Genomic DNA, 22349 nt, shown 5'->3' with positions numbered 1-22349 from the left:
TACAAAGACTGTTATAAAGATTTTAGATAAACTTCCATACCTGTTAGGAATTTCAATTTTGTATTTATCATTCGAATTAGTTCTTTTATTTTACCCATTTTGCCTTAATAATTCGATTGTATTAAGCAGTGGTTTATGAATGTTCAACAAATTTCAAGCTAGGTCTTGCAGCGTAGATATCCATTTAAATCAATCCATTCCTTTCTAGACTAGATAAAGTAACGTGAGCCTCAAGGCATGAAGAAATTAGCCCTAGATGTTTTCTTACAAGTGGAGCAAGAAATTCCTTGAACATCAATTAATATCCTTCGATTCACTACTTAAAACTTAATAACATTAAACGATGTAATGATTACACTAAATAGATAGTTTTGTACAACTGAATTTCGGATTCAGTTTACATTAATTTTCTGATAATGTAAAGCGAATGATGACATTAACCGCATTCACACTAAGCGGCAGCTATTGTATAGTGAAAAAACGCAATGAATGAAATTATTGGTGGACTAAACATAGATTATACTGGGATATTTTTAAATGATTCCATTTCACGGGTAATGACATTTTCATTTGGAGATACTGCCCATCTTGAGCAATTAATTCATAGAAAAATCTCCAGAGATGATTATACAAAATTTCTTAGGACAGTAACATTAATTATAATTATTTTATGTTCATTAACATTTTAATATATATTCTAAGAAATTCAAATCTGTTGAAATATTAAAAATACACATTTTATATATTTTATACAAAAAAATTATTTTACGCTAAATACAAAATGTGCAAATTAAGAAAAATAAAAATCATTGCAATTTAAAACAAATACTAACAAAAAATTAAAATTAACAAATGGATATGCAAAATTAATATTTATTTTATTTAAATTAATAAAATTTAATATATTTATTAAACATATAATTTTAAATAAAAAAATATAAAAGAATAAAAATAGCTCCTTATTTCGAATGTAATTGACCAATGAGCAAACTATTCACTAAATTATAAACCAACTACTTTTGGAAGTTAAATTGTTAGAGACTTATACATATAATCGTTATTTATTGTTTTAAGTTTTATGACAACTTCTTTATAAATGGAATGAAAAAAAAATTGTTGTTGTACAAATGTTGTTGAAAGCAGTTTTTCAATGCTTTAATTAAATGAAGGCATGCTTCGTTCCATATATTGCATTTCAAACTCGCACTCATTACAATGGCACGTCTTTGCAAATTGTAAATCATATTCAGTAAGATTTTAATAAAAATTGCTTTCGAAAAAATGCGTATATTGCAGTACTGATCGATTTTTTTATTGGAAATTTGAATATTGAAAAACAGAAAGTGTATACTTAAAGCCAATTTTTTCTTTAAAATTATATAAATTAATGTACAACTAGAATATTTTTATCATACGTTTCACTCTTAAGGATATCTGGATATTCTAGAGTAAATGCATAATTGATCCACTTTTTATGCAAGCTATATTTTATATATCAATCTGAATTACCAAATAGGCTCTACATGATGAGTAGAGAAAACTAATAAGCGTTGTTAAGCAGATGCAGGTGCATTTTTGTATGTGTATGTTAAAAATTGGACTATACTATTATTTTCTCAAATTCCATTTAGAGGAGGCAGTCAAACGTCGCGTTGAATTTTTATTTATGTCAAGAAATATCTTTTATTGCAGAGGAGGAATCTAGGGATGAAGTTGTTCTGCGAAAGAAAGGAGTTAAAACAAAAGTGTCGAAAGGCAAAAGTGTAGAACAAAAAGAATTAGACGTCGATATCCAAGCAATAACTCGCGATTCTGTTGGGGAACTAAGGACGGTCGATACACAGACAGACACAGAGTTAGACATTGAGGTTTCATCTAAAAAGATCATGCCCATTCATTTAGATTCGACGAAGGTCGATAAACCTGATTATTCATCGAAACTTATTGTAAAGAAAGAGAAAATAGATGATACAGAATTAGTGACTGAGTTAGTAAAAGATACTAGTGTCGCTGAAAATGATTCTAATGCCATGTCTAGTCTAGAATTAACCAGAGAAACACCAAAAGATACCGAAGATGTTCAAATCGATATTGAAATGACTCGCAAAGAAACCATTCCTATTGAATTAGATTCTAAAAAAATCGACAAACCTGAATTTTCAACAAAAATCGTTACTCAAAAGAAAAAAGCTAAGAAAGTTCCAGAATTGGTAACAAAGTTAGTCGAGGATACTGAAGAGACCCAGGAAGATTCAACATCAGTTTTGACTCTTGTTAAAGATAAACGTGATATTGAAGTAGATATTGAAGTTAAAGAAATGCCGCGAGATATAAAAGTAAGTAGCAAGAAAACTACGCAAGAATTCATTGAAGAAGTTCAGATTGAGACTGTGCCGGAAGAGAAACCGAAGGAATTTCAGGAGAGTATTGAGATTAAAAAGAAGAAGAAACCCAAGCGTGAAGATAAAATTTTAGACATTAAAACGCACTCAGAAGTTGAAACCGTGGATCATGAGCAAACTTCACTCGTAGTAAGCAAAGTAAAAGAAGAAAAACAACCAGATGATGAAACTTTTGAAGATTCAATTACAGTTACTAAACGAAAGAAACCAAAAAAAGAATCCGAAAGTCTGACTGTCGTCAAAAAGGAAATTGAGGAAAAATTTGAAGATGAATTAAAAACCGCCGAGGATTCAATTAGCATAACTAAACGAAAAAGGCCAGAAAAGGAAACCGAAAGCGTTGTCATTGAAACAACTCAAGAAACTGAGACAGAAATTCAAATGAGTATTAAAGGACAGAAAAAATCTGAAAAATCAATGCTTAAAATACTTAAAAAGCCAAAAAAAGAATATGAAAGCGAAGCTCAGTTGGATTTTAAACCGGAAGAGGAAACTCTTTCTCCCGAAGAAGTGGCCGATATAGAGGAACAGGAGGAAGTCGATAAAACAGAGGTTACTCTTAAACGTAAAGTTAAAAAGCCTAAAGATGAAAAAATTGATATTTCTGTTGAAAAGAAACCTTCAGACGATTTAAATGTAACGTTAACATCTAAGAAAACGGAAACAACATCAATTGAGGCTCTTAAAAGATCTAAAAAGAAACCAGAAAAAACAAAAGCTTTTATTTCGAAGAAAGGTATCGATTTAGAAAATAAAGAAAGAAGTGAAATTGAATTATTTCAAGGTGAGGTTGTGGAAAGTGTTCCTGAAGAAATTCATCCAGAGAAAGATATCGCTCAGGTTTCATTTGTTACGCACAGACCACTTTGTGTAAGTTCCGTGACAGCTGAAGGTAGGGAAGAGATTACCTCTCCTTCTGTCCATGAATCGATAGTTGCTAAGAGCCGTCTAGCTCCACAGGAAGCTTTAATAATAACCGTGCCTGATTCGAATACTAAAGAGGGGTTGCTTACTGTAGAACAAGAAGTAACCCAAAAAGCACGTATGGAAATGCTGACAAAACATTCAGTTTTAGTTACAGAAACAGAATCGACAGACATGGAGGGAAAACTTGCTGAAGTTCCTGTTGTAAAAGTTCTTGCAAGACAATCAATTTTACCAACAAAACCTGTTGTTGTAGAAGAAGTAAGCATTCAAGATACAGTTTCTAAATTTAAATCTTCAGAAGTTGTGAAACATGAAGGGGTTATTAGCTATCAAACTCATCATCCTATATCTGTGGAAGAAGTTATTTCTGAAGCGAAGGAATCCAGGTTATCACCTGACAGATTCCAAACGCAAAAGATTACCTCTGATATAAAACCTTTATCATATATTCAAGTCTCTGAAATATATTCAAAAGATACCTCTGAAGAATTAAAACAAACTGAAACTGTTTCAACTACTGCAACTTCTGAAATAACCACCCAAGAAGCTGTAATTATTGAAGAGGTCGATGCTTCTGGAGCTGGGAAAACAATTGATATTGAGAAGCCAAAGAAAGGTAAAGCATCGGAGAGAATGATTTTAGGACAGGAATTATCAGTGACTGAGATAATATCCGAAGATAAAGAGGAAGTATTTAGAACGGAGATTATACCGAAATCGACAACAGCTATAGAGGTCTTACCTAAAGATATCTCAATTGAAGTAAGTGACACTGTTATTCTTGGAGCTACTAAAGAAATTGCAGAAAAAATACCGTTTAGCAAAACGGCATCTGTAACTTTCGAAGCCAGAGAAAATATATGCATAACTGAAACTACCCCTGCTCACCTCGAAGATAAGCTGGATGCCAGTCTTGCGATGCCTCAGGTATATCCAAACTTATCTGTCTCCCCAAGCCAAACAATTCAGATCTCAGAGATCCAAGTTCATGATAAAGAATCAGCTTATACTCCAGATACTTTAACAAAGCACACCGCAAAGCCTCAAATGATTCATAATGAATCTATTAATGTTACGGAAATTTTGATTGGGGATCGAGAAGAAAATTTGATTTTACCTGAAAGTAAACCTGCAAGGTTTCCAGAAGCTTCTCTGCCATTATCTGAAGCCATTATAGTATCTGAAAATAAATGTATTGCTAAAGAAGATGAGCTTAGCATTGTTGAAGCACCAAAGGCATCGCATGCTTCATTTGTGCACTCGTCAAATTTTGCTCTTTCTGTTATAGAAACTGAGGCGTCTGAAACCGGTGCTTTACTTCACGAAGATAAAGTGCCTCAAGAAAATGTTAAAAGAACTTTTGTTCCAGAAGAAGCTCTTAGTATTGTCGAAGTAAGCCCAGTAGATAAGGAAGGTGTTGTGAAAACTGATTTTCAACCTATAAGTAAAACTCTCACTGCATCTTTTGTCCCTGAAAAGGCTTTGCAAGTAGCAGTAGATGACACTTTTGATAAAGAGAGCTCATTCGAGGAAAGAAAGTCTAAAACTTATCAGGCTGAAGAAACTCTCCAAACAACATCTGAAGCTCTTGAAGTCAAATCTGGAGAATTTACTAAAGAAGAAAAACTTGGAGTTGTTGCTGAAACCTTAAAATCCTTTGCAATACCTGAATATACACCGTACCAAGCTGTTTCCATTTCGGAAACGGGAGCAGAGGTGAGTGAAGAACCTTTGTCGCCAGATTCGCAAGCTGTCGAAAAGATTTCTGCGACCGAACGTATTTCAACTCAGAAATCCGCTATTGAAATTTCAGAAACACATACTGTGGATCAAGAAGGAGCATGGTCGAAGGATTGGAAACCTGAAGGCAGATATGCTGAAACAAATTTACAGACAGAAGAAGCATGCACTGTATCAGTTATGGAGACCAATTTAGCGGAAGAAAGTTTAACGTTAGAAACAGCTCCAATATGTAGTAAACCTCGATTTGATGTTATTACTCAGCAAGCTATGACAATATCTGAAATCACGTCGCACATAAAAGAAGGAGGTGTTCAATTAGAATCGATTCCGAATAGTATGAAAGCCACCAAAGCTATAGTTGAAGAAATTGCTGTTGAAATTTCAGAAAATGAGCTGGTATCTAAAGAAGAGGAATATAAACCTCTTCCTTTACCAAGTGGCAAGAAACTCACTATCCGACATGAATATAAGCCAGAGAAAGCTGTAACCGTATATGAAATGCAAACTAATGTAATGGAAGGGACTCTAAAGCCTGAATCATTGAAATATGATAAAGTAAATGTTTTGTTAGAAGAAAATGCTGCCTTAGATGTTAAAGTCGTGACAGATTCAGGAGAAGTTAAAGAAATGATAGAAATAAAACCAGATTTCAAAACTGCTGCTGTAGAAATTTCTCCCACAGAAGCCATACAAATAACAGAAGTAAAGAGCAAGGACAAAGAAAATATTTTGGAAATGGATAAGAAACCAACGCTTCAGACAGCAAATTTAAATGTTACCACTAAATCTGCGGTGTCTGTTACTGAAGTTGAATCATCTGTTAAAGAGGAAGAAATAACTGAAGTTTCCCATCCACATTTTAAAAAGGCTCAACCCACTTTAGATGTCGAAGAAGCTTTAACAGTTGAAGAAATAGAAACTGGTGTAAGTGAGATGATGTTGAAAGAAAAAGTGCATCCAATACCTTTCCATGCGGATTTCAGTGTCATGGAAGAAAAAGCGATAGAAATCTTACGAGTTCAACCAAATTATTCTTTCAGTGATTTACCAACACCTGAATCTTATCCCGATACTAAGAAAGCTTCTAAATTGGTAGAAACTAGTGAAATGCTAATTATTGATGAGGTTACTTTGGCTGGAACTACAGAGGAATATGAGGGTCTTTCAATAACTCCTGATTCTAAATGGGCTTCTGTAAGTCTTGAGCAACAGCAAACATTTTCTGTTTTGCAAGTGGAATCAAATTTTAAGGAAACTCAAATGAATGACTTCGTCCTACCTCTTCAAAGCCAGATTACGCCATCTTTGCAAGTCACGGAATCTCTTGAAATCAGTTCTGTAGAAACTACTGAAAAAGAGTCAAAGCTGAAGTTGTCTCCCATTCCTGCCAGTAACCGAGCAGAAATATCTATTCCAGAATCGGTCGCATTTGCGTTAAGTGATATACAGACTAGTGGCATAACTAGTGATATTGTAACTATTCCCGACCATACCACCGTTGAGGGAACAGTTAGTGTTGTGTGTCATCATCCGATCAACATAACTGAAATTGAAAGCATTCCTCAAGAATCGCCTCTTGATGTTGGTGGGCTAAAGAAACCAGTCTTAGCACAAACTACATATAGCACTCCTCATATATCACTCACGGTAACAGATACACTTTTAAAATCTAATACAGAAGTTTTACGGCAGGCCATGCCTCATACCGAAAATGTACAACCGAATGTTATATTTGATGAATCAGTACAAATTTCCGAAGTCAGAACATTAGAAGAAACAAATATTGTTGACATAATCGACACACCTCACGAAGTGGAAGCGTCATTGTCAGTTGTTCCTCAACAGGCATATGATGTTTCCTCGAATGAAACCTTAATGTCCGAAATCAAATTTAGACCTGAAATTGAAGCTACAAAAACTGTATCAACTTCCTTAATTCCCCACAAAGCAGTTCAGATAAATATTGCTAAATCTATTGTTAGTGAATCCGAATTTTCACCTGAAGTTTTGCCAGATAATAAAGTTGCCCAACAGATACTTTCGCCTTTCGACCATATTCAAATAGAGGAAACTCTTGTACACCAAACTTCTGGACCATACGCTGAGAAGGAGAAACCTGAAACTAAAGAAGCAGATTCAAGTCTTGTATGCCTGAAACAGTTGGCTGTTATACAACAACATACGTCAGGTACCTGTGAAAGTGAGCTGATTTTGGAAGAAATTCCATCATCTCATTCCGCGGATGTTCAGATAATGTCAACACAGCCCATTGAAGTTTCTCTTACACAACCAGAGACGAAAGAATCGGATTTCGTGGAAAGAGTTCCTGTTGTATCTAAGACTGCATCATCCTCATTCCCAACAACTGAAGCTTTGGTGATGGAAGAAGTAACCATAGTTAACCAGCTTGGAGAATATGAAATTAAACAACCTTCGACCCGTAAAGCCGAAGTTGGTATCTCAAGCCTAGAACATCCTTCTGTTGCAGAAATTGAAACTGGCGAAGTAGAGTCCGAACTCGAATTACCAGTTCAACCAAGCACCCACAAACCTCATGTTAATGTAGCACCACAAGAAGTTCCGATAGTTTCTCAAATTCAGGTAGGCGATGTGGAAGATATTTTGCAGGAAACTGTTATTCCACAGACTCACAAAACTAAAGCTGTCTTTACAACTCTCGACTCTTGTATTATCGAAGAAACGAATGTGTCAGGAAGTGAAAGAGATTTGGCTGTTATTGATCAACCTCGAATGAAAGCTTTTGAAACCTACAACCCTCATGAAGTTGTTTCAGTTTCCGAAATAGTTTCAGAATTTAAGGAAGGCTTTCTAACGGCGGAAAGTCGGGTGCCTGAAAAATCAGCTACAGCATCATTTGCTGGGCAACATAGTGTTCAAGTTTCCGATACTATCGTAAATGAGCAGGAAGCTCCTTTAAGCGATTTAATTATGCCACAGGCTCAACAAGCAGACAGCCAAATTCTTTCGCAAATAGCTGTTAGTATTAAAGAAAACACACCCCATGACTCAACAATTCCTGTTGAAGTGTCTGATACAAGTAATCTAGAAAAGATACCTGACATTCAAATGATAACTAATTATCCAGTTTCTGTTTCAGAAACGGCTTCAGAGCTTCGAGAAGTTGACATTCTTTCAGAGGAGGCTGCGATGTCTAAGAAAGCAACTGTATCAATTCTTGGTAAAATCACAGCTTCTGTTGAACATGTGTCGATATGTGATACTTCAGACACCTTGAGACTTGATATCTTGCCGACACCTCACAAAGCAGATACTGCACTTACTCCACAGCAATCAATCATCGTTCAAGAAACCAGATGGGATCAGAAAGAAGAAGCATTTGAACAAGAAAAATTCCCCCTACACGATGCCAATACAGATATATCCTTAATGAGAGCTCTCGAAATTTCGGAATGCACGCCCGGTACGAAAGAACAAATTCTTCCCCAAGAAATTCTGCCAGACACACACGAGGCTCTAGTGGATATACCTGCGGAGGAGGCTTTGTCCATAATAGAAGTCAACATCGATGATATAACACGAAAATTGTCTTTACAGACTGCTCCAAAAGAAGATTTTGCTACTTTACAGATGACCTTGCATGAAACAGTTCTAATTGAACAGCAAAGCCAAGCTGAGAAAGAAAGTGATATGAAAGTAAAATCATTGCCAAAATCTATTACAGCAGCTTCATCTCTTCCGACGGTGAAACATCTAAATGTATCCGAAGTAACAACTGCTACATCATGCGATAAATTACGTCCTGATGAGATTCCTTTTGAAACAACCGCTGATTTCTCCATAGATACCCAGAAAAGTCTGATTGTTTCTGAAGCCACTTTTGGAACTAAAGAAGATATCTTTATTCAACCTGTGGCACCTAAAGAGCATGTGGTTCAACCTGAATTTGTACCTATTGAGCCAGTTTATGTCTCTGTCGTCGACAGTGAAACTAAAGAAGATGAAATGGTTGCTGAAAAGAAACCATCCGAAAGTCAAGCTAATCTCAATATTAGCTCTACAGAGAGCGTACAAGTATCAGAGGTCCAAAGCCACTTGAAAGAGGGAGTTTTTGTTACCTCAGCACTTGCTCCGGAAATAAAAGCCCCTTTTTCATTAACAACTGAAGAATGTGTCGTGATTTCAGAAGTGGAAGTTGCTTCCAAAGAAGGCGACTTAAGTTTAAAAGAGAGACCAAAGCAAGTTACAGCAGATTTCTCATTTTCATCTAAAAAGCATGTAACAGTTTGTGAAATTGAAACACAGTTTAAGGAGGATACATTGATTCCTTCGAAAATGCCTTCTACCGTAAATGCTAATTTGACGCTACCAGAAGAAGAACATGTTTTGGTTACAGAGGCTAACGTCGATATGAAAGAAGGAATTTTCAAACCGGAGAAATTACCCTCAGATACATTTGCCCAAGTATACATTCCTACTGAACAACATGTAGTTGTAAGTGACGTAGTATCTGAAATGAAAGAAGGGTTGTTAAATGTTGAGAAAACCCCACTTTTGGAATCAGCAAAATTTACTGTTCCTACGGAAGAACATATTAGTGTATCCAAAGTTATTACGTCTCATAAAGAAGGGGAGCTTAAAGAAATGAAAAATCCAGATTCAATAACGGCACCATTTTCGATACTGACCGAGAAACACGTAACTGTTTCACTTACAGAATCTTCGATAAGAGAAGGAGAATTGGTACAACCAAAATTGCCAGAAACTACAACTGCATCGTTTTCTATACCGACGGAATCGCATGTTGTGGTTGTAGACACTTCTTCAGGTGAAATGGAAGAAAACTTGGATGTTCAAAAGATTCCACGAGAACATCAAGCCGACTTTTCTATTCCAACTGAAGAGCATGTGATAATTAGCGAAATTCTCGCACCAATATCTGAAGATACTCTCTCTCCTGACAAGAAACCTTTAGAATATTCTGCAGAAACTAGTTTAGTTTCAGGTGAGCATATTTTAGTATCTGAAATTGAAACAGCCACCAAGGAAGCTGCTCTTGAAGAAATGAAAAAACCCAAATATGATACAGCTGACATATCTGTTGACATGGAGCAGCATCTCCTTGTTTCTGTGGTACAGTCAAATGTAGGAGAGAAGGAATATATACCAGATAAGAAACCAGTGGAACAGAATGTTAAAATCAGTATTCCAGCCGAGAAACACTTGACAGTGTTTCAAGTTACATCTAATACTGCAGAAGAATTCTTACCAGAAAAAGCAAAACCATTAACGGCTTTGGCTGACTTAAGTGTTCTAACAAAAGAACATGTTTTAACCTCTACTGTCGAAACGGTTGTGAAGGAAAGCACTTTAGAGAAGGATAAATTTCCTGAGATGGCTACTGCAAAAACAACACTCCCTGCTGAAGAACATGTCATTGTTTCTTGTACTGATATAAAAGATAAGGAAGCGGAATTGAAACCATTGAAAATGCCTGCAGAAGTTCAGTTAGGCTTCTCTTTCCGTACACTAGAGCATGTCGTAATCGGTGAAACTCAAAGTCAGGCATCTGAAGAAGAACTTCTTCCTGACAAAGCGCCTAAAAGCTTTGTTGCCGACCTGTCTGTTCTTAAAGAAGATCATGTTACAGTTTCCGAAATTTTGCCGGATGTCAAAGAAGGTGAAATGTCAGATTTCAAAACTCCTGCTGGTATAACAATAGATTTCTCTCTTGGAACTGAGGAGCATGTTATAGTTGATAAAATAGATGTTCAATCTAAGGAGAGAGAATTTCTACCTACAAAGGCGCCTCTTTCTACTGTTGCTGATTTCAAAGTTTCAGAACAAGAGCATTTAGAAATAACAGAAGTTCCTGTTCAAATTAAAGAAACTGACCTTGTACCTGATAAACTACCTGAAACAGTGCAAGCAAAGGTTACTATACCATCACACGAATATGTGTCAGTTTCAGATGTCCAAGAAACAATCGAATCCGAAGAACTAAAGACTGAACCTACTCCTAAAGTTGCTGAAGCTGATGTTAACGTACCTTCTCAAACTCATGTGATTATTTCGGAAATGGTTGTAACACAGAAAGAAGGATTAGTAGCTGAAATGAAGAAACCGCAGGAGTTGCAAGCTGAGTTAACTATTCCTGCAGCTGAGCATGTTATTATATCTAAAGTAATAACTGGTAATCGGGAAGGTGAATTCGTCAAAGAAAAATTACCTTTGCAAGAAACCGCCGATTTCACTGTACCAAGCATGAAACATGTAATTGTTTCAGAAGTAGAAACGGTGTCCTCTGAAAAAGAGTTCAGACCTGACTCCAAACCTGTATCCCTAAAAGCGGATGTTACTTTGCCAACTGTAGAACATGTGGTTGTTTCTGAAGCAAAGTCAATTATAAAAGAAACGGAAATGAAAACTTTCGAAAAGCCTAAGGAATCAAAAGTAGATGTTACTGTACCATCAAAGGAACATATTGAGATCAGCATGGTTGAAACTGTCACAAAAGAGAGTGATCTTGCTCCTGATAAGTTTCCAACAACTGTTCAGGCTTCTTTCACTGTACCGACGGACGAGCATGTTGTTATTTCTGAAATATCCAGTCACCAAAAAGAAGATATTTTGCAAACCCCGCGACGACCATCTGGAGTTAGTTTAGATTTTAGTGTTTCTTCTGAAAGTCATGTACTCGTTTCAGAAATACAGACAGTAACAAAAGAGGAAGAGTTTATTAACAAGGATGTCCCGAAACAAATTAAGGCAGATTTTACTATTCCTGCTGAAGAATATATAATCGTTAGCGAAACTCAGATCCAAACTCGCGAGGGTACTTTGAAACCTGATAAGACTCCTTCAACCGTGATTGCGGATTACAGCGTTCCGACTGCAGAACATTTGGAAATATCGCAAGTCCAATTTGAAACTCAGGAATCAGAATTAGTGCTACCGACAGCTCCTAGAGAAGAAACAGCTGGTCTAACAATACCTACAAAGCATCATGTTCAAATTTCTGAGGTTGAATCAGAAATAAAGACCGGGGAAGTAAGCGTAGAAAAAACACCGAGGTTGGCAAAAGCAGATGTAACTGTACCAGCAACCGAGCACATTATTATCAGTGAAACCGAGAGTAATTTGCAAGCAAAAGAATTTTCAGCTATTTTACCTAAACCAGATAAAGCTAAGCAAACATTAGCTGTTAAAGAACCAATAAAAATCGATGAAATTCCCGGGGAAGTAAGCATTGAACAGCAAATTACGCTGTCACACAAAAAAGAAAAACCAATAAAGAAAGAAAAGGAAAAGTTAGATTTCATTGACGTAGTATTTGAAGAAGCGGCTGAATTTCAAATTAAAAAACCTGAAGAGGAAACAGTTAGACTTACTGAAGAAACATCTTCTTCAGTCAGTGTTGTGCAAGAAATTTCTAAGCCTCGAAAAGTCACAGAAGGAAAGGCCCCCGAAGAATTTTCGCCATTTATTGTAACATTACCGGAAGACGAAGAAATAACAGAAGAAACTAGTGAAGCTTCTTTGACTAAGAAACGTACAGTAAAAGTTGTTCATAAGAAAATGAAAGATGGTAGAATTGCTGAAGTCAAAGAAATTGTTGAAACATTTGCATCTATTCCTAGCAGAGATTCTAAACCAACTATTGAAGATGTTACGGAAACCGATTACGTAGTTTTCGAGACTGAAACTGGTAAACAGCCTATCATAGAAGAATACGAAGATCAGCCTTTGAAACCAGAAGAATCAGAACAACCTGAAGAACTTCAAGCTATTGTTCAAGAAGAAACTCTGCAGGAAAAAGATGAAGTTGATGTCATCTTGAAGAAAAAACCGAAAATTAAAAAACAAATTACACCTATAGTGAAAACAGAGAGTACAGATGAGGAAACTGAGGAGACAAAGATCACTCTAAAAAAGAAAACAATTGTTGAAGAAATAGATGTAATACCTGCAGTAAAAGATGATGCAACCACGGAACAAGAAGAACAAATTATATCGATACCTCGAGTCGAAAAGTTTACTGATGATGTAGAAATCCTTATTGAAGGTGCTGAAGACATTGTGCCAAAAGCGGAAGCTAAAGTTCGAAGAGAAGGCCCTGAAGTGTTCATATCTGAAGTTCATGAAACTAAAACTGAGCAACCAATTGACGAAAAGAAATCTAAACCTAAGACAAAGATTTCTGAGGAAACAACTAAAGTTACTATAAAGAAACAAAAGAAACCTAAGGCAGATACTACATTAGAAAGGCCTGAAGGTGAAGCGCCTGAAACCATTGCAATCGTCAGTCTTAAAAAACCAGAGGAAGTTTCAATCGAAAAACCTTTTGAGGAAACAAAAATTGAAGAGAAGAAAATAGAATCTATTAAGGAAGAAAAGAGACCTGATGAGATAATTGAGATCACTGATGAAAAGAAAGAAAAACCAGAAAACGTTGACGAAACTGTTCTTAAGATTAAAAAGAAACCAAAGAAAGAGGTAAAACCTGAAGAAATTACTGAGATTTCAATTAAAAAGGAAGAGAAGCCAAAAGAAGAAGAAAAGCCTGAAGAAGTAAAAGTAGAATTCAAGCCTGTAAAGCAGGAAAAGAAACCTGAAGAGCTCACTGAGGTCTCTCTAGAAATGAAAGAAAGACCGAAAGAGGAAAAACCAGAAGAAATTGATAAAGCTATACTTAAAATTAAAAGGAAGTCTAAAGAAAAACCTGAGGAAATCACTAAGATTACAATTAAAAAAGAAGAGACACCAAAAGAAGAAGAAAAACCAGAAGAAGTGAAAGTAGAATTAAAGTCTGTAGAGCAGGAAAAGAAACCCGAAGAGATTACTGAAGTTACTATTGAACAGAAAGACAAACCTAAAGAGGAAAATACAGAAGTAGTTAAGATTAAAAAGAAGCCAAGGAAAGATGAGACACCAGAAGAGATAACTGATATAACAATCAAAAAGAAGAAAAAACCAAAAGAGGAGGAAAAATTAGAGGAGATACAAGTAGAATTAAAACCCGTAAAAGAAGAAAAGAAAACTGAAGAGATTACTGAAATCACTGTTGAAAAGAAGGAAAAACCAGAAGAAATTGATAAATCTGTTCTTAAGATTAAAAAGAAACCAAAGAAAGAGGAAAAACCCGAAGAAATTACTGAGATTACAATTAAAAAGGGAAAGAAGCCGAAAGAAGAAGAAAAACCTGAAGAAGTGAAAGTAGAATTAAAGCCGGTTGAGCAGGAAAAGAAACCTGAAGTGATAACTGAGGTCTCTCTTGAAATGAAAGAAAGACCAAAAGAGAAAAAACCAGAAGAAGTTGATAAAACTGTTCTAACGATTAAAAAGAAACCAAAGAAGGAGGAAAAACCTGAAGAAATTACTGAGATTACAATTAAAAAGGAGGAAAAGCCGAAAGAAGAAGAAAAACGTGAAGAAGTGAAAGTAGAATTCAAACCTGTAGAGCAGGAAAAGAAACCTGAAGAGATAACTGAGGTCTCTCTTGAAATGAAAGAAAGACCAAAAGAGGAAAAACCAGAAGAAGTTGATAAAACTGTTCTTAAGATTAAAAAGAAACCAAAGAAAGAGGAAAAACCCGAAGAAATTACTGAGATTACAATTAAAAAGAAAGAGAAGCCAAAAGAAGAAGAAAAACCTGAAGAAGTGAGAGTAGAATTCAAACCTGTAGAGCAGGAAAAGAAACCTGAAGAGATAACTGAGGTCTCTTTTGAAATGAAAGAAAGACCAAAAGAGGAAAAACCAGAAGAAGTTGATAAAACTGTTCTTAAGATTAAAAAGAAACCAAAGAAAGAGGAAAAACCCGAAGAAATTACTGAGATTACAATTAAAAAGAAAGAGAAGCCAAAAGAAGAAGAAAAACCTGAAGAAGTGAAAGTAGAATTAAAACCTGTAAAGCAGGAAAAGAAACCTGAAGAGATCACTGAAGTTTCTCTTGAAACGAAAGAGAGACCAACAGAGCAAAAGCCAGAAGAAGCGAAAATCACAATTAAAAAGAAACCGAAAGAGGATGAAAAACCAGAGGAGGTAAAAATAGAAATGAAACCTTCCAAAGATGAGGAAAAACCGGAGGAGATTGCTGTGTTCACTGTAGAAAAGAAAGAAAAACCAAAAGAAGAAGAGATAGTTTTTGTAAGAAAACCGTCAATTAAAGAAGAAGAAAAGACTGAAGAAACAGTTGTGAAGTTAAAAAAGAAATCGAAAGATGAAAAAACAGAAGAAATATTGGTAGAAAGAAAATCTTCATTGAAAGAAAGTAAAATACAAGAAACTATCGAAGAAACAACTTTTGTCCTGAAAAAGAAAGCAGAGGTGGTCGAAGCAACAACTGATATCCCCAAATTACCTTCAATTTCTGACATTCCAAAACAAGAGAAAGCTTTAATTTCCGGTAAGTATTATAGTATACTTCTTCTAATGATTTATTTGTAACATTTTCTATTTATTTTTAGTAGATAGTTTTCTTTTCATAGAAATGCACTTTAGTGACTTTTCTTTGTTATAATATTAACTATTTATTTGTTTTGCAGACTTTAACAAGTACTTACATTTTCTGTCGTCTGACGAAAACAAGCTGGCTGTGTACTACTTCATAATGCTTTGGATACTCATCAATTAACACTATTTTTTAAAAATACACTTGTAATTATCTAATGCATAATTAACAAAATTACGAACAATATTGATTTTATTTTTAATGGATGCTTAAATAATATTTTTTTATAAGAAATATGTAATTTTACTCATGAAATCGAGATTCCTTTACTTACAAATATTGTTAGTCTTTCATGCTTTTTATTTAATTATGTGCAACTAAAACTTTAATACTAGTAACGGTATTTATATATGTAGAATATTCTACTAAGGTAAGTTTAAATAACATTAAAATTGTGACCAACGTAAAATTGCTTAAATTTTGTATTCTTTGAGGCGATGAAAATAATATAATCTAAGACATTACTACAAAAATGTGCATGAAATTTTTTTTAACTTTTCGTTTTCTACTAATGAAATCATTTTTATTTATTGTGTCTTCATCCCTTGTTGTGATGTTTACTTGTTTATCTGTGTGGTTAATTTTATTCCTGTGTTTCCATTCTAAATATTTCTTACACCTACTTTATCGTTTGTTCTTTGTACATTTTGTAACGGAAGATTTTTTATTAGGTATCTTCTTAAATCTGATGTTAATATCTCCATTGAAATTCATTGCAGAAATACCCGAAGAACCTGAAAAACCTGTTGCTGAAGAAACAGTTGAAAAGGCAGTAGTCAAACTGAAGAAAAAGTCAAAAGAAGAAGAGAAGCCCGTGGAAATCACTGTTGAAAGAAAACTATCTCTTGATGAAGTAAGTAAGACGGAAGAAGTTACTGAACAGTCGATTGTAAAGTTGAAAAAGAAACCAAAGGAAGAAAAACCGTCTGAAGTCGTTTTGGAAAGAAAACCTTCACTTCAGGAAGAAAACTCTGAAGAAATTGTTGAAAAAGCTGTCTTAAAACTGAAAAAGAAGCCGAAGGAAGAAGAAAAACCTGTAGAAGTTACTGCTGAAAGAAAACCATCCATTAAAGAAGAGGAAAAACCGGAGGAAGTCTCTGAACAAGCTGTCTTGAAAATAAAAAAGAAACCTAAAATCAAAGAAGAGAAAGAAGAAACTGTAACTAGAAAGCTTTCTTTGAAAAAAGAAGAAACAGAAACAACTGAAGAAGCAGTAGTTACCATAAAGAGAAAGTCCTCGATAAAAACTGTGGAGCATGTAGAATCGGTTGTGACAGTGTCCGAGGAAGCTCCTTTGAGACCTATTCAAACTGTAACTGAGACTACTACTGTCACAATTGTACAGAAAGAAGAACCAAAGACAGCAGACATCAAGAGGAAACCATCAATTAAGGAAGCAATAGAAGGTGATGTAGAGACTGAAGATGCAACTCAATTTGCAACTGAACCTATTACTTCTGATAAAGCAAAGGAAGAATTCGTGGAACAGACGCTGGAAAAAGCTGAATTACATCCTGAAGTAAAAGTTTTGAAATCCGAAGAGAAAGTAGAGAAAATTAAATTGAAAAAGAAGCCAGTTATAAAAGATGAGACTCCGATTGAAAAGTTCGAAATACCATTAAAATTAGAAGAAACAGAAAAGCCAAAGGAAGAAACAGAATCATTTTCTGTTGTTTTGGAACAAAAGCCTAAAGAAGAGATACCTGCTGAAGAAGCTCAAATAGTAATTCAGCAACCAGAAGAAATAAAATATACTGTTGAAGAACAAACAGTCGACTTAACTGTTAAAAAGAAAGTAGTGATTGAAGAACCTGAGAAACATTTACCTGAAGTATCAGAAGTCCCTGAAACTCAAGAAAAAGTAATACTGAAGCGGAAACCGAAAAAGAAAGAAGAACCAGTGTCGGAGGAAATAACAGTCGTAAAGAAACCCGAAGAAAAAACGGAGGAACCTGAAGAAGTAACGGAAATAGTTAAGTTAACTCCTAAAGCAGAGAGAAAGATTGACATCACTGAAGAAACAAGCTTTAAACTGACTACTTCTGAGATAAAAGAAACTAAATTCGAGGTGCATGAAGAAAAGGCTGAAATTACTGTGAAGAAAGCTGTAATTGAAGAAAGTAAACCTGAAGAAGAAAAGCCTTCTGAAAAGACCGAACCAGTCGTAGAAAAAGTGAAATTAAAGCGTAAACCGAAAGTTGTAGAAGAGCCAGCTGTTGAGAGCGTGCATATTCCACAGCCTGCCAAATTGGAAAAACCAGAAGAAGTGGAAGATGTTCAACAAGAATTTAAAATCGAGTTACCAACGAAACCTGTTAAGCAGGAGGATGTTGAAGAAACAACTGCAGAATTGTCTGTACCAGAAAAACCTGAAAAATTCATAGTTCAAGAGGAAACAGCTGAAATTACAGTAAAGAAAGAAGTGAAGCCAGTTGAAAAGGAAGAAATCGAAACTACAGTTGTAAGGAAGAAGAAAGTTAAGAAAGTTGAACCAGAGAAGCTTGATGTTGTGGAATTCAAAATAAAGCCTCAAGAACCAGAAGAAGCACCTAAAGAACCAGAATCTGTTGAAGAAGTATTCGAAGTAAAGATGAAACCGAAAGAAAAAGAAAAACCGGAAGTTCAAGAAGAAACTGCTGAAGTTGTCGTTCTTGAGGAAGAGAAACCCAAAACATATGCAGTTGAGGAAGAAAAGGCTGAAATCACTGTGAAGAAAAAAGTCGAGGTTGAAGAAGTAACCGAGAAAAAGATTCTTAAGAAAAAGAAAACTCCTAAGGTCCAAGAACCCACAGAAGCTGACTTCAAAATAACATTAGACGAAAAGAAACCAGAAGAAGTGGGACCGGAAACCGTAGAAGAAAAATTCACAATTAAACCTAAGAAAGTTGATAAACCTGAAATTATTGAAGAAGTCCAAGAAGTTCTAAAATTAGAGCCACAACCTGAAAAGCAAAAATATACTGTATCCGAAGAAGCTGCTGAAATAACTGTTAAAAAGAAAGTTATCGAAGAAGATGTGGGCGAGGTAAAAATTACTCCCAAAAAGAAAAAGCCGAAAGAAGCGGAAGAAGATAAACCTGTGACTTTTAAAATTCCTGTTGAAAAAGAAAAGCCAGAAGAAAAACCAGAGGACATAGAAGAAAAGTTTGCTTTAAAAATTTCGAAGAAAGAAACTTCTCAAGTGACTGAAACAGTGGAAGATGTGGTTACTATAAAAGAAGAAATACCAGTACGGGAAGAAGTAGAGGAAGCGGAAATTACTGTTAAGAAAGAAGTTATAATTGAAGAAAAACCTGAAACTGCCGTGATTAAAAAGAAAGCTAAACCTAAGCCTAAACCAGAAAAACCAGAATCTCCTGTTAAGGAAACGTTCGCTGTGCCTTTACCTCAAAAGAAAGAGTCTTCTCCAGAAGACACTTCCGTAGAAGAGAAAATCACTTTAGGCATTCAGAAAAAACCAAAAGAAATAAAGGAAGTCGTTGAAGAATCCGTGAAACTCACTATCGAAAAGGAAGAAGTTAAAGAATACAAACGAGAAGAAGCTGAAGCTGAAGTTACAATTAAGAAAGAGGTCATCAAAGAAGAATCACCAAAGAAAGAAGATATTGAAGTTACAAAGAAATTGAAGTTGAAAAAGAAACCCGAACCTAAAGAACCTGAAGAACCCGTTGAAGAAACTTACAAAATTCCATTGAAAGAAGAAAAACCAAAAGAACCTCAAGAAGAAGCTCCTGTGGAAGAAGCATTCTCGGTTAAATTAAAACAGAAAGAAAAAACAACCATAGTTGAGACTGAGGAGGAATCTTTTAAACTCACTTTTCAGAAAGAAGAAATTAAAGAATATAAGCGTGAGGATGCTGAAGCTGAAATCACTGTCAAAAAAGAAGCAATCAAAGAAGAATCACCAAAAAAAGAAGATATTGAAGTCACAAAGAAGCTGAAACTAAAAAAGAAACCAGAAGCTAAAGTTCCGGAAAAACCTGTAGAAGAAACTTTTGCTGTTCCACTGAAAGAAGAAAAACCAAAAGAACCTGAAGAAGAAGCTCCTGTGGAAGAAGCATTTTCAGTAAAATTGCAACCAAAGGAAAAACCAAAAGAAGTGAAGACGGAAGAAGAATCATTTAAACTTGTGGTGCAAGAGGATAAACCGAAACCGAAGATAGATGTAGCAGCAGACGAAGCAACTGTTGTTCTGAAACCAAAAGAGGAGGAGAAGCCTAAGTCTTCTGCTACTGAAGAGGAGCAAAAGACGACACTAAAACTGAAACCGAAAAAGAAAGAAGATAAAAAGCCCCAGGAAGATATTAAGGAAACTTTTGCTGTTCCGCTGAAGGAGAAACCGATTGAAGAAAAACCCGTTGAAGAAACGTTTGAGGTTTCTGTTCCAAAGAAAAAGAAACCCGTTCAGGAAACAACAGAAGAAGCTAAAGTAGTCCTTCCAGTCGAGAAAAAAGAAGAGTATAAGATCACAGAAGAAAAAGCTGAAGTCACAGTAAAGAAGGTGGTAGAAGAAAAAGAAGAAAGGGTTTCCATCAAGAAACGTAAAGAAGAGAAGAAAAAACAAGAAGAAGTGTCTGAAGTATTTAGTATCTCTAAGAAACCAGAAGAAGTTAAAGAAGACACCGAACCTTCAGAATTCAAAGTTGACTTACCAAAGAAGTCCAAACCGAAACTTAAAGAAACACCAGAAGAAGAAGAATCCTTTAAGCTTACTATTCCTGGGGAAGAACGAAAGCCTGAAATCACTGAGGAACATGCAGAGATAACAGTGCGTAAAAAAGTTCCTGTAGATGAAAAAGTAAAAACTGAAGATGAACAACGCATTTCTATTAAGAAACCTAAGAAGAAACCGGAAGTCGAAAAGCCTTCAGAAGAGACTTTCACTGTTCGTCGAAAGGAATCGGTTGATGAAAGGATTACCAGCCAAGCTGAAGACGTTGAAGAATCGTTTGCTATAAAAACAAAACCAAAGAAAAAGGCACCACAGGTACCATCAGATGAAGAGGAATCCCTTAGCATTTCTCTCCCATCCGAAAAGCCGGAATACAAAGTTGAAGAAGTGGCAGGTAAATCATAGTTCTATATTTCTTCGAAAATATAGGAAAACTCTGCTTTGATGAAATTCCCTTGGATGGAAATTTAATTATTCAACACATACACAATTTTTTTAGGCCTCCCTGCATTGATAAATTCTGAAACTTCAGTGCAGTAAATATCCCATTGCACTGAAGTTTCGGCTTTTTGGTTATGCTTTTCTTTTACTTAATATTTTACAAGGAAAAATAATAATAGCAAAAATACTACCAACAAAATCTATTTTATATGAAAAAAATGCGAATTTTCTGGTAACAAGATTTTTTTTAAAAGATAACAAATTGCTTTATCATCATTGTTCAACTCTTTTATCTACAGCTGCTTATGACTTCGGATTACAAAATATGCTAAGAGATTTTTTTCGATCTTTTTAACCAGAAAGATTGATTGAAAACAATTTGAATAAGCTTTAAAGATGTTCTTAATAAAACTACTTATGTCTCAGGACATCTCTCCTTTTCTAATAGCTGGCATCATATCCTCCCCTGTTTTGTAGCATTTAAATATAAATTACTTACTTGCAAATATTTTTAAGACATAATAACTTTTCTCGCGAATAAATTTTGGAAATTTTTCTTTAAAATTGTCCTATGAAATTGTTATTCAAATTATGTTCGACTTACCAAATGTGAAAATTATTAAGATATTCAACAATGCAGCAATTTATCAGCAAATATGAGAAAAAATTTCTTCCACGCACAGTATGGATACATTTTTCAAGCATACCATTTTTTACAAGTAGAAAAGTAAAACTGTTTTTCTTCTCTTTTCGTATAAAAGAAATATAAAAATAAATATATAGACAAATTTATATATAATTTTATTCTAATAATTACTTATTTTATTCCAGATGAAACAAAGATAACATTGGAAAAGACTGTAGAAAAAGAAAGTAAGTATCGCATTAATGGATTTAGATTTTTTTAAAATGTTGAATATGTTGTGCTAATATCCTACTAAATTGATTAAATTTTTTTAATTAAATATTTAATACTCTTAATAATGAAAGTGTTAAAAAAATTTGAATGTTTAAATGCAAATACATAAGTAAAACTAATATTTACTTTTTTTTTCTTTGCAGCTGAAGTTGAGGAGGTTGTGGTAAGTATATATATATATATATGATGTCATTCTGAACGTGCAACTATATCTAAACTCGCCACCATAAATTCGGCACTGATTGACCAAAATAGTAAGAAGATCTGCAGTTAAAATTTTCATTCGTGTACATTTATGTGTTTCATACATCCGATGAAAAAAAATTTTTTTCTTTGTCATTAATATAATTTAAAATTGCAGTTCACTTGTTTGTAGGGAAAACAAGAGATCTGGTCGTTCCTTCAAGGAAAACAAGAGATCTGAGTGACTTTCAGGTTCTAGCCCTCATAATCGTCCTGATTATGAAGGCTAGAAATGGTTCGGTATTTGCTGAACAACTTATCTCCGCGTATTTTGTCATGCAACACTATTCCTGATCTTTAAAAAGTTAAGCCACGCTAAAATAATTCAAGAAAAAAGTTTAATATTGAATGAAAATGCTTCTGAAAGAAAGATTCCAGTCGCGGAGATGAAGCAGTAGAAGAATTACAATACAACAAATTGCAGCGCAATCCGACGCAGAGTCATAATAAAGCATATCTGTACACATTGCACAACCAATTTAGAACGAATTCATTTTTACAGCCATGATCAAA

The 22349-nt window shown here is 34.8% G+C and overlaps 1 protein-coding gene across 1 annotated transcript in view; it reads left to right on the top strand.

The window, feature by feature from the left end:
* Window positions 1-22349, top strand: part of LOC129962354 (titin-like) — a 308547-nt gene that overhangs the window by 247113 nt on the left and 39085 nt on the right. The window contains 4 exon segments of the mRNA XM_056076101.1: window positions 1693-15456; window positions 16281-20627; window positions 21506-21547; window positions 21737-21756. Of these exon segments, the coding sequence (XP_055932076.1) occupies window positions 1693-15456; window positions 16281-20627; window positions 21506-21547; window positions 21737-21756 (18173 nt within the window).

Source organism: Argiope bruennichi, chromosome 2 (assembly GCF_947563725.1).
Source record: "Argiope bruennichi chromosome 2, qqArgBrue1.1, whole genome shotgun sequence".
NCBI lineage: Eukaryota > Metazoa > Arthropoda > Arachnida > Araneae > Araneidae > Argiope > Argiope bruennichi.
The sequence above is the reverse complement of the archived record's forward strand: the minus strand, read 5'-3'. Positions and strand labels throughout refer to the sequence as shown.